Source organism: Heterodontus francisci, chromosome 2, assembly GCF_036365525.1.
Source record: "Heterodontus francisci isolate sHetFra1 chromosome 2, sHetFra1.hap1, whole genome shotgun sequence".
Lineage (NCBI taxonomy): Eukaryota > Metazoa > Chordata > Chondrichthyes > Heterodontiformes > Heterodontidae > Heterodontus > Heterodontus francisci.
In genome coordinates this window covers 73,851,600-73,869,152 of record NC_090372.1, presented here as the reverse complement: position 1 = coordinate 73,869,152, position 17,553 = coordinate 73,851,600, and the positions used below count along the sequence as shown (strand labels likewise).

At 42.1% G+C, this 17,553-nt stretch overlaps 1 protein-coding gene across 3 annotated transcripts in view; it reads left to right on the top strand.

Moving 5' to 3' along the window:
* skap2 (src kinase associated phosphoprotein 2) overlaps positions 1 to 17,553 on the top strand; it is a 415,888-nt gene that overhangs the window by 323,452 nt on the left and 74,883 nt on the right. For all 3 annotated transcript variants that reach the window (XM_068059114.1, XM_068059126.1, XM_068059144.1), the window contains exon 10: positions 13,154 to 13,225. In XM_068059114.1, the coding sequence (XP_067915215.1) occupies positions 13,154 to 13,225 (72 nt within the window). The remainder of the gene's footprint in view (positions 1 to 13,153; positions 13,226 to 17,553) is intronic.

The following is a 17,553-nucleotide window of genomic DNA, read 5'->3' as shown; positions in this document are numbered from 1 at the left end:
GGCTTCCATAGACCAACCAGCCACCTGCATCAACAAGAATGGTTTTCATTCCATTAATTTACAACTTGTGTGCGACCACAGAAAGTGCTTCCGATAAGTGTTGCCCGTTTCCTGGGAAGCTGCCATGTCTCATTCATACATCGGCAGGATGGCTGCCTAAAGTTGAAGGTTGGAAAATAGGAATTTTTTTTGGATAGAAAACTAAAATCTCAAGGTCTATTGTGGAAAATATGGCTGAAAGCAAGTGTAAATTGTTGGTATGATTACCCTCCGGTGTTCTCGGAGTCTGAACCATATGACCAGTGGAAGAATGAAGTGGATAAGTGGACACGGGTTACATTTCTACCAAAGATGAAACAAGGTATGGCTTTGGTGTTGTCACTTCCTACCAAAAGTAAAATCAGAAGTAAAGTGTTTTCTGAACTGGATGCTCGTCAGTTGGATGCTGATGAAGGGTTGGATCTTCTGTTAGAAATCTTGGATGAAATTTCTCAGAAAGACGACCTGTTGAATGCGTATGAGGCATGGTCAGACTTTGATAGATTTCAGAAAACAGATGGTTATTCAATGAAGGAATATATCATGGACTTCAACAGACTGTATAAAAGATTGAGGAAATTCAATTTGGAGATCCCTGGTTCAGTACAAGCTTTTAAATTGCGAGATTGTGCAAGGGTGGTGCATATGGACAGGCTCCTGGTTCGAACTCGGGTTCGGTATTGGACAAAGACTCCCTGTTGGACCAAATGTCTGAACAAAGAACAAAGAAAATTACAGCACAGGAACAGGCCCTTCGGCCCTCCAAGCCTACACCGATCCAGATCCTCTATCTAAACCTGTCGCCTATTTTCTAAGGGTCTGTATCTCTTTACTTCCTGCCCATTCATGTATCTGTCTAGATACATCTTAAAAGACGCTATCGTGCCCGCGTCTACCACCTCCGCTGGCAACGCGTTCCAGGTACCCACCACCCTCTGCGTAAAGAACTTTCCACGCATATCCCCCCTAAACTTTTCCCCTCTCGCTTTGAACTCGTGACCCCTAGTAATTGAATCCCCCACTCTGGGGGAAAAAGCTTCTTGCTATCCACCCTGTCTATACCTCTCATGATTTTGTAAACCTCAATCAGGTCCCCCCTCAACCTCCGTCTTTCTAATGAAAATAATCCTAATCTACTCAACCTCTCTTCATAGCTAGCGCCCTCCATACCAGGCAACATCCTGGTGAACCTCCTCTGCACCCTCTCCAAAGCATCCACATCCTTTTGGTAATGTGGCGACCAGAACTGCACGCAGTATTCCAAATGTGGCCGAACCAAAGTCCTATACAACTGTAACATGACCTGCCAACTCTTGTACTCAATACCCCGTCCGATGAAGGTATGCCTTCTTGACCACTCTATTGACCTGCGTTGCCACCTTCAGGGAACAATGCACCTGAACACCCAAATCTCTCTGTACATCAATTTTCCCCAGGACTTTTCCATTTATTGTATAGTTCACTCTTGAATTGGATCTTCCAAAATGCATCACCTCGCATTTGCCCTGATTGAACTCCATCTGCCATTTCTCTGCCCGACTCTCCAATCTATCTATATTCTGCTGTATTCTCTGACAGTCCCCTTCACTATCTGCTACTCCACCAATCTTAGTGTCATCTGCAAACTTGCTAATCAGACCACCTATACTTTCCTCCAAATCATTTATGTATATCACAAACAACAGTGGTCCCAGCACGGATCCCTGTGGAACACCACTGGTCACACGTCTCCATTTTGAGAAACTCCCTTCCACTGCTACTCTCTGTCTCCTGTTGCCCAGCCAGTTCTTTATCCATCTAGCTAGTACACCTTGGACCCCATGCGCCTTCACTTTCTCCATCAGCCTACCATGGGGAACCTTATCGAACGCCTTACTGAAGTCCATGTATATGACATCTACAGCCCTTCCCTCATCAATCAACTTTGTCACTTCCTCAAAGAATTCTATTAAGTTGATAAGACATGACCTTCCCTGCACAAAACCATGTTGCCTGTCACTGATAAGTCCATTTTCTGTGGCCTGAAAGAAATTCCTGGGGAACCAGTCATTTCCTGCAGTCCTGGTGGAACAAGCAGGGCACTCTGTGGTGACACAAAGAATGGATGACTCAATGTTTACAAGATTTAGAAATTATCCAGATACTGGAAGCAGGCATTCATACAATGGAAGAGTGAAAGACAGGTGGAATGAGGATTAAAGCACCTTTTAGCAGGTCTGAATATTACAAGGGGTTTTAGTCAAAGAATAAAGAACAGTACAGCACAGGAACAGGCCATTCGGCCCTCCAAGCCAACGCCGATCTTGATGCCTGCCTAAACTAAAACCTTCTGCACTTCCGGGTACGGTATCCCTCTATTCCCATCCTATTCATGTATTTGTCAAGATGCCTCTTAAACGTCGCTATCGTACCTGCTTCCACCACCTCCCCCGGCAGCAAGTTCCAGGCACTCACCACCCTCTGTGTAAAGAAATTGCCTCGCACATCCCCTCTAAACTTTGCCCCTCGCACCTTAAACCTATGCCCCCTAGTAACTGATTCTTCCACCCTGGGAAAAAGCTTCTGACTATCCACTCTGTCCATGCCGCTCATGACTTTGTAAACCTCTATCATGTCACCCCTCCACCTCTGTCGTTCCAGTGAAAACAATCCGAGTTTATCCAACCTCTCCTCATAGTTAATGCCCTCCAGACCAGGCAACATCCTGGTAAACCTCTTCAGTACCCTCTCCAAAGCCTCCACGTCCTTCTGGTAGTGTGGCAACCAGAATTGCACGCAATATTCTAAGTGTGGCCTAACTAAAGTTCTGTACAGCTGCAGCATGACTTGCCAATTTTTATACTCTATGCCCCGACTGATGAAGGCAAGCATGCCATATGCCTTCTTGACTACTTTATCCACCTGTGTTGCCACTTTCAGTGACTTGTGGACCTGTACGCCCAGATCTCTCTGCCTGTCAATACTCCTAAGGGTTCTGCCATTTACTGTATACGTCCCACCTGCATTAGACCTTCCAAAATGCATTACCTCACATTTGTCCGGATTAAACTCCATCTGCCATTTCTCCACCCAAGTCTCCAACTGATCTATATCCTGCTGTATCCTCTGACAATCCTCATCACTATCCGCAACTCCACCAACCTTTGTGTCGTCCGCAAACTTACTAATCAGACCAGCTACAGTTTCCTCCAAATCATTTATATATACTACAAAGAGCAAAGGTCCCAGCACTGATCCCTGTGGAACACCACTAGTCACATCCCTCCATTCAGAAAAGCACCCTTCCACTGCTACCCTCTGTCTTCTATGACTGAGCCAGTTCTGTATCCATCTTGCCAGCTCACCTCTGATCCTGTATGACTTCACCTTTTGTACCAGTCTGCCATGAGGGACCTTGTCAAAGGCTTTACTGAAGTCCATATAGATAACATCCACTGCCCTTCCTTCATCAATCATCTTTTTCACTTCCTCAAAAAACTCAATCAAATTAGTGAGACACGACCTCCCCTTCACAAAACAATGCTACCTCTCGCTAATAAGTTCGTTTGTTTCCAAATGGGAGTAAATCCTGTCCCAAAGAATCCTCTCTAATAATTTCCCTACCACTGACCTAAGGCTCACCGGTCTATAATTTCCTGGATTATCCTTGCTACCCTTCTTAAACAAAGGAACAACATTGGCTATTCTCCAGTCCTCTGGGACCTCACCTGTAGCCAATGAAGATGCAAAGATTTCTGTCACGGCCCCAGCAATTTCTTCCCTTGCCTCCCTCAGTATTCTGGGGTAGATCCCATCAGGCCCTGGGGACTTATCTACTTTAATGCTTTGCAAGACACCCAACACCTCCTCCTTTTTGATAATGAGATGACTGAGACTATCGACATTCCCTTCCCTCGGCTCATCATCCACCAAGTTCTTCTCTTTGGTGAATACTGATGCAAAGTACTCATTTAGTACCTCGCCCATTTCCTCTGGCTCCACACATAGATTCCCTTCTCTGTCCTTGAGTGGGCCAACCCTTTCCCTAGTTACCCTCTTGCTCTTTATATACGTATAAAAAGCCTTGGGATTTTCCTTAATCCTGTTTGCCAATGACTTTTCATGACCCCTTTTAGCCCTCCTGACTCCTTGCTTAAGTTCCTTCCTACTGTCTTTATATTCCTCAAGGGATTCATCTGTTCCTAGCCTGCCAGCCCTTACAAATGCTTCCTTTTTCTTTTTGACTAAGTTCACAATATCCTGCGTTATCCAAGGTTCCCAAAACTTGCCAAACTTGTCCTTCTTCCTCACAGGAACATGCTGGTCCTGGATTCTAATCAACTGACGTTTGAAAGACTCCCACATGTCAGATGTTGATTTACCCTCAAACAGCCGCCCCCAATCTAAATTCTTCAGTTCCTGCCTAATATTGTTATAATGAGCCTTCCCCCAATTTAGCACCTTCACCCGAGGACTACTCTTATCCTTATCCACAAGTACCTTAAAACTAATGGAATTATGGTCACTGTTCCCAAAATGCTCCCCCACTGAAACTTCGACCACCTGGCCGGGCTCATTCCCCAATACCAGGTCCAGTACAGCCCCATCCCTAGTTGGACTATCTCCATATTGTTTCAAGAAGTCCTCCTGGATGCTCCTCACAAATTCTGCCCCATCCAAGCCCCTAGCACTAAGTGAGTCCCAGTCAATATAGGGGAAGTTAAAATCACCCACCACTACAACCCTGTTAGCTTTACATCTTTCCAAAATCTGTCTACATATCTGCTCCTCTACCTCCCACTGGCTGTTGGGAGGCCTGTAGAAAACCCCCAACATCGTGACTGCACCCTTCCTATTCCTGAGCTCCACCCATATTGTGTCGCTGCACGACCCCTCCGAGGTGTCCTCCCGCAGTACAGCTGTGATATTCTCCTTAACAAGTAATGCAACACCCCCACCCCTTTTACATCCCCCTCTATCCCGCCTGAAGCTTCTAAATCCTGGAACATTTAGCTGCCAATCCTGTCCATCCCTCAATCAAGTCTCTGTAATAGCAATAACATTATAGTTCCAAGTACTAATCCAAGCTCTAAGTTCATCTGCCTTACCTGTTATACTTCTTGCATTGAAACAAATGCACTTCAGACCACCAGTCCTGTTGTGCTCAGCAACATCTCCCTGCCTGCTCTTCCTCTTAGTCTTACTGGCCTTATTTACTAGTTCCCCCTCATTTATTTCACTTGCTGTCCTCCTGCTCTGGTTCCCACCCCCCTGCCACACTAGTTTAAACCCTCCCGAGTGACGCTAGCAAACCTCGCAGCCAGGATATTTGTGCCCCTCCAGTTTAGATGCAACCCGTCCTTCTTGTACAGGTCCCATCTGTCCCTGAAGAGATCCCAATGGTCCAGATATCTGAAACCCTCCCTTCTACACCAGCTGCTCAGCCACGTGTTTAGCTGCACTATCTTCCAATTTCTAGCCTCACTGGCACGTGGCACAGGGAGTAATCCCGAGATTACAACCCTGGAGATCCTGTCTTTTAACTTTCTACCTAACTCCCTAAACCCCCCCTGCAGGACCTCGTCACTCTTCCTGCCTATGTCGTTGGTACCAATGTATACCACAACCTCTGGCTGTTCACCCTCCCCCTTCAGAATGCCCCCTGTCCGTTCAGAGACATCCTTGACCATGGCACCAGGGAGGCAACATACCATCCTGGAGTCTCTTTCACGTCCACAGAAGCACCTATCTGTGCCCCTGACTATAGAGTCCCCTATAACTATTGCTCTTCTACGCTTTGTCCTTCCCTGCTGAACAATAGTGCTAGCCGTGGTGCCACTGCTCTGGCTGCTGCTGTTTTCCCCTGATAGGCCATTCCCCCCAACAGTATCCAAAACGGTATACTTGTTAGAGAGGGGGCTAGCCACAGGGGATGCCTGCACTGACTGCCTGCCCCTTCTAGCGGTCACCCATCTATCTGCCTGCACCTTGGGTGTAACCACTTCTCTAAAACTCCTGTCTATGATGCTTTCTGCCACCTGCATGCTCCTAAGTGCATCCAGTTGCCGCTTCAACCAATCCATGCGGTCTGTGAGGAGTTGCAACTGGTTACACTTCCTGCAGATGTTGTCGTCCGGAACGCTGGAAGCGTCACGGACCTCCCACATCTCACAGGTGAAGCTCTAACTGACATTTCTAGCACTAATTAATAAATTAATTTAAAATAAATAAATACTTATTAAATCCTTACTAAATTGTTATAATTAACTATATGGTCCCTAGTGCTAGATTCCTACTATAAATATTAAATGCTAACTAAATACAGTAATCTCCTCCCTCTCGTTTAGTTACTCTACTTATTAGTTAATTAGGGTTTTAATCAATTTTTATCAATGTTTTATTTTCAAATTCAGTAAAGAAAAAAATTCCCTACCAGCCAATCAGGTCACAGCTTTCCTGTGACATCACTTTCAGCTTTTTTTTTACCAGAGGTAAGTTTTTTATACTTACCGGTCCTGTGATGAATGTGTTAGTTGCGGATTTGTTCAACTGTGTTGTACTGGATACTGCTTGTACGTTGACAGTATGTGGATTCCTTTGAGATGAGATACCCTTGAGCAATGAGATACCTTTACTGTTGAGCAAGCCTTCAATGAAAAAGGCACAGATGAAACTTGATATGGAGTATGAGAAGGCAGTGGTTTTTGGGAAGCCAGTGAATTTGCAATTTACCCAGTCAGGGCATTATTGTATCCCCTTAACAAAACCTGATGTTTCTAGTCAGCATGTTAGAGAAGTATTGATGGCATTAGGTGTTAAGAATCAGAGATAAAAGGCGAATTGTCTTAAAGTTACACAGACAATTTGATCACCCTTTTCAGAGACTAAAAACCCTACAAGTGAAAGAGGTGTGATTGATGAAGAGTATATGAGGATATTAGAAGAGAGTAGTGAAAAATGTGAAATTTCTAAAAAGTATTGGAGGACACCATTACGCTTTATTGTCAGCCTTCTATTGGCATGTGATTTTAACGAGGTAGTTGCCATGGATTTAAAGGTATGGGACAAGGACAAGAATATTTTCATTTTACATTTTATAGACCTAGCAACTAAATTTAGTCTTTCTACAATAATAAATAGTAAGGATAAAAGGGTATTTATAGACAAAATTATGGAGAAATGGATAGGGACTGAACTTGGGGCACCAGCTAAGTTTCTGTCTAATAAATGGAGGGATGCAACAATTGTGGGACATACAGGAAAATCTACTGGCAAGTTTAAATATTGGTTAAATGTTCAAGATGATGGCCAAGAAGCCAGAGCCATGGACTGGCAGAGTGGGGTGCAAGAGTGGAGGGTAAGAAACACTGGGTCTTGTGGAGGCAGTGGATATGGGGCTCTATTTGTCAAATACTTTGGGTGACATACTGAAGATAGGATACCCATTAAATGGTATGTGGATAATCGTTTATTGTGGGACAATGTACACTCTGCAAAAAGTGTGAGTGAGAGAAGAGTACGTATTGACCTTGCTGGATAGAAACAAATGCTGGAGAGAAAGGAAATCTCCAAACTTAAATGGGTAGATGCAAGTCATCTGCTATCCGGTTGTTTCACAAAAAGAAATGCTAGTCCAAAGAAATTGTTAGAGTTGCTAAAGGAGTGGCGTCTCACAATGTAATACTTTGTACCCAATATGGAATTTATTTTGAAATGTTGTTTGAGCATGTTAATCCAGGTTGTATTGTAAAAGAAAGAAGGGAATCTGCTAACTGTGTGTCAATGGTTTGATTATATGCAGGTGAAAGGTGTTAATTGGGGTCTTAGTTGAGCACTTATCAGCAGACACTCACTGAGACTGGTGAAGGGTTTGAGTGAGGAGCGACATGCTTGTAATCCTTTTATTCTGCACAATAAATGTGAAACTGAGTAAATATGGGCTCAAGCATTATCCTTCCATAACAAGCTTTCTGGAACTTCAACACAAATTTACAAGTGAAAATCTCAATCTGGCTGTTAGGAACTGGGTTATACTGCTTAAACTTAGAAAACTGCCAGAAGTATGGGAACCACACAAAAATGTTGCTTATAATAGGGCAATTTTGAGTGTGGCTTCTTCCATTTATTTTCTAATTTTCTGGTTTCCTTGGGCTGTAAAACAACTGTGACCAAAAGGGAAGGCCAGCAACATCCTTCTGGGCTGTTGCTTATGCCAGTCTGAACCACTCACGAGATGTTATGTAAGAACAGCCATCCAATTTTCTCCCTTCTCCTGTAGGGAAATGCCCAACTTCTGCACAACCAAGAAAATTAGTATTGAGGATTGTAGATAACACTCCTCTTGTGTCTCTACGATCTAGCCACATAGATAAAACAAAATACTAGTAAAATGTATTACTGTGGTTGTGGTACCACAGCAAAGGCTCACTACATTCACAGTTAGAGAACTGTTCGTTCAGTATTTTTTTGAGTTTAATAATGTCCACTTTTTTTTGTAACACCTGCAACATTTAAAATAATCAGCTATATTGACAGTAATCAAATTGAACAAATTAACTTGGAATATTTATAGCAAGTGTAGCCTTTTAAAGCTCTGAAAACATCATGTATAATAAATTGCTTCATGTAATTTAATTACTTAAGTTATTTCAATGTTTTATGCATGTATTTACCATGGTGAAGCCATTGTTTATATGTATTGTTGATGAAAAATTACCCTTACTTTGCCACTTCAAAGCTATGTGATTAGAATGATAAGCCAACATTTGAACGGTTTTGATAGCAGCTGAATGGTGTGTAAATACAAGCTGTTTATTTGCCAGAACCTTCCAGATATATGATTACTATGGAAACTACATAATGAATGCTTCACAACCATCTGTGTGGTTTGATTTTTCTTACTGTGTTGCTGAGGTGTTTTTGTTTACTATGGTTAAAATTCTGAGAATAACTTATCAAATGTCAGTGTCAGCTACTAACGGAACTTAATTAATCATGAAGATGACAACTTGTCCATCATCCAGACTAAGACATCATCGATTGATGTTATTATGTACAATGGCCAAGAGAGGTGTGCTGATTATCAAAATGGTTGTTTTGTATTGTTTTATAAATCACACTGTCAGTCTTAATAGCTACCATGTATTCAACATGTATTGTGACTGACTTTTTTTTTAAATTTGTCCAGTAACACTGTTCCCAAACGACTGGATGAGGGCACAAGCACCAGTCCATTTTGCATTAATGCAATTTTATTTAAAAATTTTACATTTTAACATTAAAGCGTGATATTTCTTAACCAAAAAACTTGCAGGTCCATTCTGACTGGGAAGGTCTTGAGTTTAATCTCTAGTCTGATCTCAGCAGAGGGAAATGTTGGTGGCTGTACAATTGGCTGAGTGCTGCTAGGACAGGGAGTGGGTAAAAGTCAGCCCGAATTTCCACTACTTTTTATTACATGGTGACTCCTGCTAGAAAGTGATTGTGATGTGAGGATAGAATTGGATTTAGATGTGATGTCCTGTATAGTCCCATTGCCACGTTTTGGACACAGATGAAAACATGGTGTTACGACCAAGGCGGGAGTAATGCACTGTTAATTCAGTCCCACTACTCCACAGGTCACAGCATGTCAAGATAGTTTTTCCATCTACCTAAGAATAGCCAAATTAGACACACTATTTGTCCCTCAGAATAAAGGACACCAAACCAAGTTTCCTTAAACAACAACAACATTAACTATTTATTAGAAAAGAAATAATAGGTTTTAACTACTAATGTGATAAATCTCTATATATGAAAAACTCCTTAATTCATTAACCCTGATGCACACACACATGCATTTTTAAAAAAAAGTTAACCGACGAAAAAGGATTTTGGTTTGCAGTTGTGTCCTAGAAATAGAAGGTCTAATAAAAATGATTGAGTTTATCATGTTGTGGTAGGGTGTCTTCAGTCTGGTGAGGTGTCCCAGAGTCGAATAGTTGGATGCCACTCAAAGTCTCTCCAGGCGAGGTTGATGAATAGTTTGTGATGGGTAGGTGTTCACGGCAATTTAACTGCAGCAGGTGTCGCATAGGTCTTCCATCAGGGGTGTAACAACAGGTCTGCTTAGGTCAGCAGCAGTCCAGCAGTAGAAGAATTCTTCACATTTCAGGATTTCTTAGAACATAGGAGGCAACAGGAATCTCACTGGATGCAGGAATTCTTCAGAGACAGGAGGCAACAGGAATCTGCCACCTTTCAAATGTAAGATTTCTTTTCAAGAGATGCAAGCCTCCTTTACAGAGAGGGGAAACGCTTTTCTGGGTCTTCCTCGCTTGCTCCAGGCAGGTCAAAGCAAAGATTTCAAATGCCTGCTCTTTGTCCAACTCGCTGGCTTTTTAAAGGGTCCAAAGTGAAAAAAGCCTTCCTGAACATGGTCACATATTCAGACACAGTGGGCTGAATTTCACCCCCCCCCCCTGCCAAAAGAGCGGGATTGTGGCGGGAAGGTGGGGGTGTGGTGTAAAATGGAGCGAGAGACTCCAGGGGCCCTTCCTGACCTGCTCCCATCTCTGCCGCCACTTTACACAGGGCGACGGCGCGATAAACAGCCCGTCAGCCCTGCCCCGCCCCCAGGCCAACCAAGGCCCTTAAGTGGCCACTTAACAGCCACAAGGGCCTTTTCCCGCCTCCATGCAGATTTTACGCGTGGCAAGAGGGCGTCCTGCATTCCTGTGCCCGACGGAGGGCTGCCGCCAATGCCCCAACCACCCCCAAAACCCAACATGCCCCCCGTCCCTCCCCTTCGACCACCCTTGCCTCATTGGGGTGCAACCCATCACCCCGGCGAGGCAACAAAAACATACCTGCGTTCTGGGGTTCCCCGACATCATCTTCGCGATGTAGGGTGCAGTCCCACCAATGGCCACCGCTACCTGTTGCACTGCTGGGACAGAGAGCTGCCGGCTTGCTGATTGGCCAGCAGCTCTATTAGGCAGGACTTCCTCCCTCAAGCAGGTGGAAGTCCCACTGCAGACTAAGCCCAAGGACCTGCAAAATACGGATCGGATCCCCAGGCCAGGTGGAAGCGGATTCGTCAGAGACTTTTCAGTCAGTGGACAGCTCCCGTCCACCTAGGGTAAAATCCCAGCCCAGTGTCTCTCGTCATTCAAAAAAAAACTGCTCTGAGAAAGGCCAAACCCCTGTGGTTTCCTTGAAATTAGCTGCTTTCCTGTCCTTGTACAAGTTCAACTTCTTTTCAAAGCACAAATAAAGTTCAAATTTTGTTATGAACTTCCTTTAAAAACATTGCAGAAATTCCAACTATTTGCAGGTGTCCAAGTCTACTGAAAATTTTTTTTCAGTTTTTTAAAACACACAGAAGTCCAAGACTTTAGTACAAAAATAAAACCTTTTGTAACAATGGGGAGAAGGCGAGGGAAGGGCACTAGGTGAATTGTTGATTTGGAGAGCCGATGTAGACATGATGGCCAGAATGGTGGCCTTCTGCGCTATAACAATTCTGTGATATGTCAACTTGAGAGGTAGAGGAAGCTTTCTGGTGGATGTGGCATAGTCTCCCATTATCAAATTTTAACTGGGATTTTTCTTTGGAGTGCCAAAATATATTTAAAATTCAAAAGGCTGGCTGACATTTAATTGCAGTGACAAACTGCAATGAAGTAAATCCTGCAAGGTATTTTTAAAAATAACTGGTTTCTCTTCTGTCAGTTCCTTATGCCCCGCAACCCAAGCTGTTTAGAATGCCTCACAAACTATAAGGGATGGTTGCATAAGTAGCCTTATGAGTTTGAAATGTTCTGAAAATGGAGTCTTGGTGGTGATTGATAGGCAATTATCCTATACGATTGATGTAAAAGTCAGTGGATTACCTAAGAAGTCATGAAATACTTAATATTTTTGGTCCTTTGGTATTTATCTGAAATGTCATCCTATGGTAAATTAGTTGGTTTGAAATTGTGAATTTTTCTTGTCTTCAACCTAAGCCAATCTGTTGACTATAAATGACCGGCAGAACTTAAAAGTTTAGTTGTAGAAAATATTTTAAAACCCCTGAACATTTACAAATGTTTTTTTTTAATTTTAGAGATACAGCACTAAAACAGGCCCTTCGGCCCACCGAGTCTGTGCCGACCAAGAACCACCCATTTATACTAGCCCTACAGTAATCCCATTTTCCCTACCACCGACCTGCACTATGGGCAATTTACAACGGCCAATTTACCTATCACCTGCAAGTCTTTGGCGGTGGGAGGAAACCGGAGCACCCGGCGAAAACCCACGCGGTCACAGGGAGAACTAGCAAACTCCGCACAGGCAGTACCCAGAATTGAACCCGGGTTACTGGAGCTGTGAGGCTGCGGTGCTAACCACTGCGCCACTGTGCCGCCCCAAATGTTGTGAATACATAATTATTCCAAGTAAATTTGATCCTTTACAGGCCTCTGCACAATGGAAATTCTGGGCTACAGTTGTGTGGGGGAAATAAATGTGTAGAAATTGATTATGATTTGCAGAATGTACTCTGAGTGCAATAACTTTCACATCCATTTCTGTGTATGCTACTGTAAATATTCACTTTGTTCTAAATTGTTGGATGACTTCTTTTCCATTGTTTAAAGAACTGATTTACAATACTGTACATCTTTTATGGCACAATATAGACCACGTTTTCTGCTTACTTGATTGGCTGCAAATCAAGTTGGCAGGAATTGGGACTTCAGGTTGTATTGTATTTTTCAACAGTTGGACTAATATCTTGTGTCAGGTCCGGACTTGCATTTTTGGTAAGGTTGAGACCTGTGCTTTACAGTGCTGTATTTTTTTTTTCCATTTGGAATAAAACACTTTTAACACAACTCTTTACGTGAGATTCATTCAGGCTGGGTTAGATTTCATTTTTGCTGAGCTGCTTTCAGTGTTGGGCTTCTTTTAACTGCTGGGCTGTTCCTTTGTTTTGATCAAGTCTTTTATCAGCATCAAGCTTTAATTCAATTAACAGCCAATTTCAGTCATTCAGCAGGAGGGTCCCCTCCACAATGGTGGATAATCAGGTTCCACTGTAACTTAATTTTTTAATGCATACAAATAATGCCATATTTATTATGATTACTTGTTTTTTTTTCCCCAGAAGAAGAGAATAATTTCCAACAACCATTCAGTGAACCTGAAAAGAGCCAACACAGTGGTGGGAGTAAAGCAGGTACAGTGATTGGAAATATTTTTGAATAATTTTAAGTTAAAAGGTAAAGATAATTCTAGCATTAGATGGTAGAATGTGACCCAGGCAGATTGCTTTTTACTTTAAAGTAAGGCTCCATTTCATCAGGCAAATGGTGGAGTAGCCATTTTGGAATGAAATAAGCCAATGGTTCCCCTTGGAGCAGGCAATTTTCTATCATTGGTGTCACTGGATCAATTAGTTTGAGATTGAGCATCATTTTCCCTCCCATGCTCACTTTTCCCCATGGACTATCTAGATGTCCATATTTGGAAAACTAGTTACCTGGGACACCTGTTCATAGCATTAACATTGAGAATTAATTTACCTCCATCCCTCTGTACCTCTCTCATGTTTCATGTTTCACTACACCGTGAGTATCATCAAGCTGTTCAACTGGGGAGAACAGCACAATCAAGCCCAACCATATAATCACCTGATGGTTACACTGTTACACTTTCCATCAGCAGTCACTGTGTAGTGCAAAATCGAAAAACTGCAGATGCTGGTAATCCAAACAAAAACGGAAAATATTGAAAATTCTCAGCAGTTCAGGCAGCATCTGTGGAGAGAGAAAAACGGAATTAACATTTCAGGTGGATAATGTTTCAGGTTCTGATGAAAGATCATTGACCTGATACGTTAACTCTGTTTTTCTGTCTCTGCAGGTCCTGCCTGAACTGCTGAGTATTTCCAGCATTTTTGTTTTTATGTCACTGTATAGTGCTCAAGAATGGAATTCTGACTGATTTCCCCTTCTGCTTTCCTGGCTGGTATCAAGCAATTTGACACAGCAACACATACAATGAATCTTACTTGCAGCTCTCTGGTTTTGTACTGCACCAGGTAGTGCCTTTACCTATTTGGCCGTTGGTGTGTGCTCATGTTCCTTTTTGAAAATGATACCTATTTAGAGATGAGGTAGTCTTTTTCCGCTTACTTCTCTATCCTCTTCATAATTTTTTATGTTCTTAAAGCTGTTTTAGAATTTTACCTTTTTAAAAAGAAATACTTTTTCAAGTGAGAAAGTGTAATGGGTCTCCATCAGGCAGTTGTGGTAGGTCTGCTTCAAATCGCTCATAATGGTGAGTAAGTTCCTTCCTAGTTTAGAATGGTGATTCTGTTAGGCTGGTACCAATTCTGCTTAATGAATTGAGAAGCAGGCTGAAGACATACCACCAGATAAATCTTCTGAGCACATTTTCCAACAGATGGATCTCAGTTGGCTAGCTAGCAACTTGCTTTCTCAAAAGGAAAAACGAGGACTTCTGCTTAGTCTTGTAAACCTACTATTCCTAGACAATTCTCCTTTTAAAGTAAATATATGACCTAATGGCATACTTCAAAAAAATCTATTAACTAATAGGCGGCACAGTGGCGCAGTGGTTAGCACCGCAGCCTCACAGCTTCAGGGACCCGGGTTCGATTCTGGGTACTGCCTGTGTGGAGTTTGCAAGTTCTCCCTGTGTCTGCGTGGGTTTTCTCCGGGTGCTCCGGTTTCCTCCCACAAGCCAAAAGACTTGCAGGTTGATAGGTAAATTGGCCATTATAAATTGTCACTAGTATAGGTAGGTGGTAGGGAAATATAGGGACAGGTGGGGATGTTTGGTAGGAATATGGGATTAGTGTAGGATTAGTATAAATGGGTGGTTGATGTTCGGCACAGACTCGGTGGGCCGAAGGGCCTGTTTCAGTGCTGTATCTCTAATCTAATCTAATTTGTCTCACTGAAAAGTGATATTCAAAGCTTTATAATGTATGCATTTTTTAATTTCCAAGTTTTGTATTCTTTGTGTGAAGTATTTCATTTGATGTCCTGTATTGAATAGATAATGTAAAGCAGCTGAAGTTTAATCCCTGACCCTACCAGTAGAACGGTTTATTGATGCAGAAGAACAACATAAATCGGATGGTATTTTTTTCAAGCTTTTGAGCCAGTTTCTTTCATGATTTTGTTGTTGATGTGCAAATTGGAAGTTTATACAACTTTAACATTCGGTTTAGTTTTTTTTTCTCCGTAATCTGGCAACTGAACTTCGAGATTTCAGTCCTTCCCAAGGCAGTGCTTCAGAAAGCAAATTACGTTTATGGAGGTGGCCATTTTTAGCAATCTAATTGCTTTGATGAGCAATAGTTTCCAGAGTCCAACTGCAAACCAGCCTGTACCTCATTTCCCCCCCAAAAATTATAGAGCACAGAGCCTCCATACATAGTTGGTATGTAAAATTTCTCCTAAAAGTGATTATCATTCTTCCAATCATCACTTTCTACAGCATCTCCTATGGGAAGACAGGGAGCCAGTCTGGCTTTTTTTCCCTAATTTTATGTACTTGTGTGGCAGCAGCAAAGCTCATAGGTATTGATTAATGTATGTGGGGGCCACTTGAGAAGGATTTATAAAATAAGCCAATTTAGTTCTGCCTGAATTAGTTTGTAATGACTCAATTACCTTTTATTTCTGTGCAAAAGAGATTTAGGTGAATAAATTAGCAGATCATCAGTGGGGAAGTGTCACTACTAAAGGACAGTTTATAGATGTAATACACAGTTGCTGTCACACCTTTAAGGTTGTAATATAGACATCTGTGTATACTTTGCAGTTTACTGAAACAGACTTCTGTCATTCAGAGGCTGACATGGGCCTTGGAGTTACCCTGGGGACAAGCAATGTAGATGTCTCTGAAAAGGTCAACTTGACACAGGCTCTGATGATCGACCCACTGCTCTGTCTGCTTTGATAAAAATCAGATAAACTTAAGACTGCTAATTGATCTGCAGCGCGCTTAAATGTTGGCCATGCATATCTTCATTGCGTATGATTAGTGTAGAAAGCAAATGAAGACTCACTCATTGCTTAAAATTTGAGATGTTGGTGACACATAGAATAAAAATCTGAACAGGACATACCTGTAAATGGAGAGGTTGAGCGATATATTATCAGCCTTAGTTTTGCATAAATGCCTGCGAACTAATTATCGATGTAACTCAAGAACAGCTACATATGTTCAGTTGGATCATGAAAGTGTGACCTTGCACAGTTGCATTTAATTTCCAGGAGGGCTGAAAACATGATGCATCACTAACTCAAGGACACTGAATTCGATAAGACAACTCTAAGACACAGAAAGTGGGGCAGATCTGCTTATCAGGAACTTACACCTCCCCACCACCAAATGTCAACTAAAGCAGGCTTTACTATTGTATCTTTAATGTGTCCTGAGAGGAAATGCAGACTGGGGTCACCTTCCTCATCATGTACACCAAATACATCATTCCCTTAGTGCTGCCAAACAAAGAACGGGTGGACAGGCAGTATGTGCTCAGGAAGTTACTTTTCAGATCCTTTCCTATTACAGCAGATGGAGAGGAAACAGAACCCAGTTTGAGGAGAATCCACAGAGGAAGTTAGAAGCAAGTTGCTGTTAGATTTTGGAATACACATAAGCTTCACATAAAGGAAGTGGTCAGTGGGTCATCCAATGATAGTACTTGAGGATAACCAGAAAACGTAGCCAGTGATTACTCATCTTAATTTGATTTTTAAAAAATCTTCCCAATTATCTCTTACTGTATGGTATCCGTGAGCCACAAACTTAGTTCTTCTCTCTGAAATTCTCAAAGTGTTGACGCAGTACTCGATATGAACAATTGTGATAATGCTGCTGTTCAGTAATGACCTTTGCCCTTATCTAGCCAGTTAACTTTGTAACCCTGGAAGCTCGGTTGCCATGTAGATCAGAAAGTGGACAAGGGTATTTCTTGCTGAGTATCTCTTAATATGAACTTCTGACCTTGCTGAAGAATGTCAGATGTTTTCAGTCCCACTTAGCTTTACAGAGAAGCAACTATTGTTTACATAAAATACTTGAACTTTGGTAGAGATCAAATAAAATATAAACCATGATAACCGTAACAAATATTTTTTCAGTAGTGCCCACTCTGTTCCAAACTACTGGCATTCTAAATTTTAGTCATTCTTGATTCAGAAGAGATTTTTTTTTTAAAAAGCATTATTATTGTCAAGCCATTGGGTAAGCTTTATGCCCAAAATAATAAAATTGGGAGAGATGAGAAAGAAAGAGCAAGCTAAAATGCACTGCTTCCTTACTTAAATGTAATTTTTGCATGTTGGAGCATTTTTTGTGGCATTTTATATTTTCTCCATTTTCTCAGGTTTTAGGTCTGCTCATACCTCTGCAACTAACCTCATCACATCTATCAGCCACTTCCTTTTTAACCTCCTACATCCTTAACCCTTACGCCACTGGAGTATTCTCATTTAACAGAACCCTTTCCGCGTTTTCCATTTT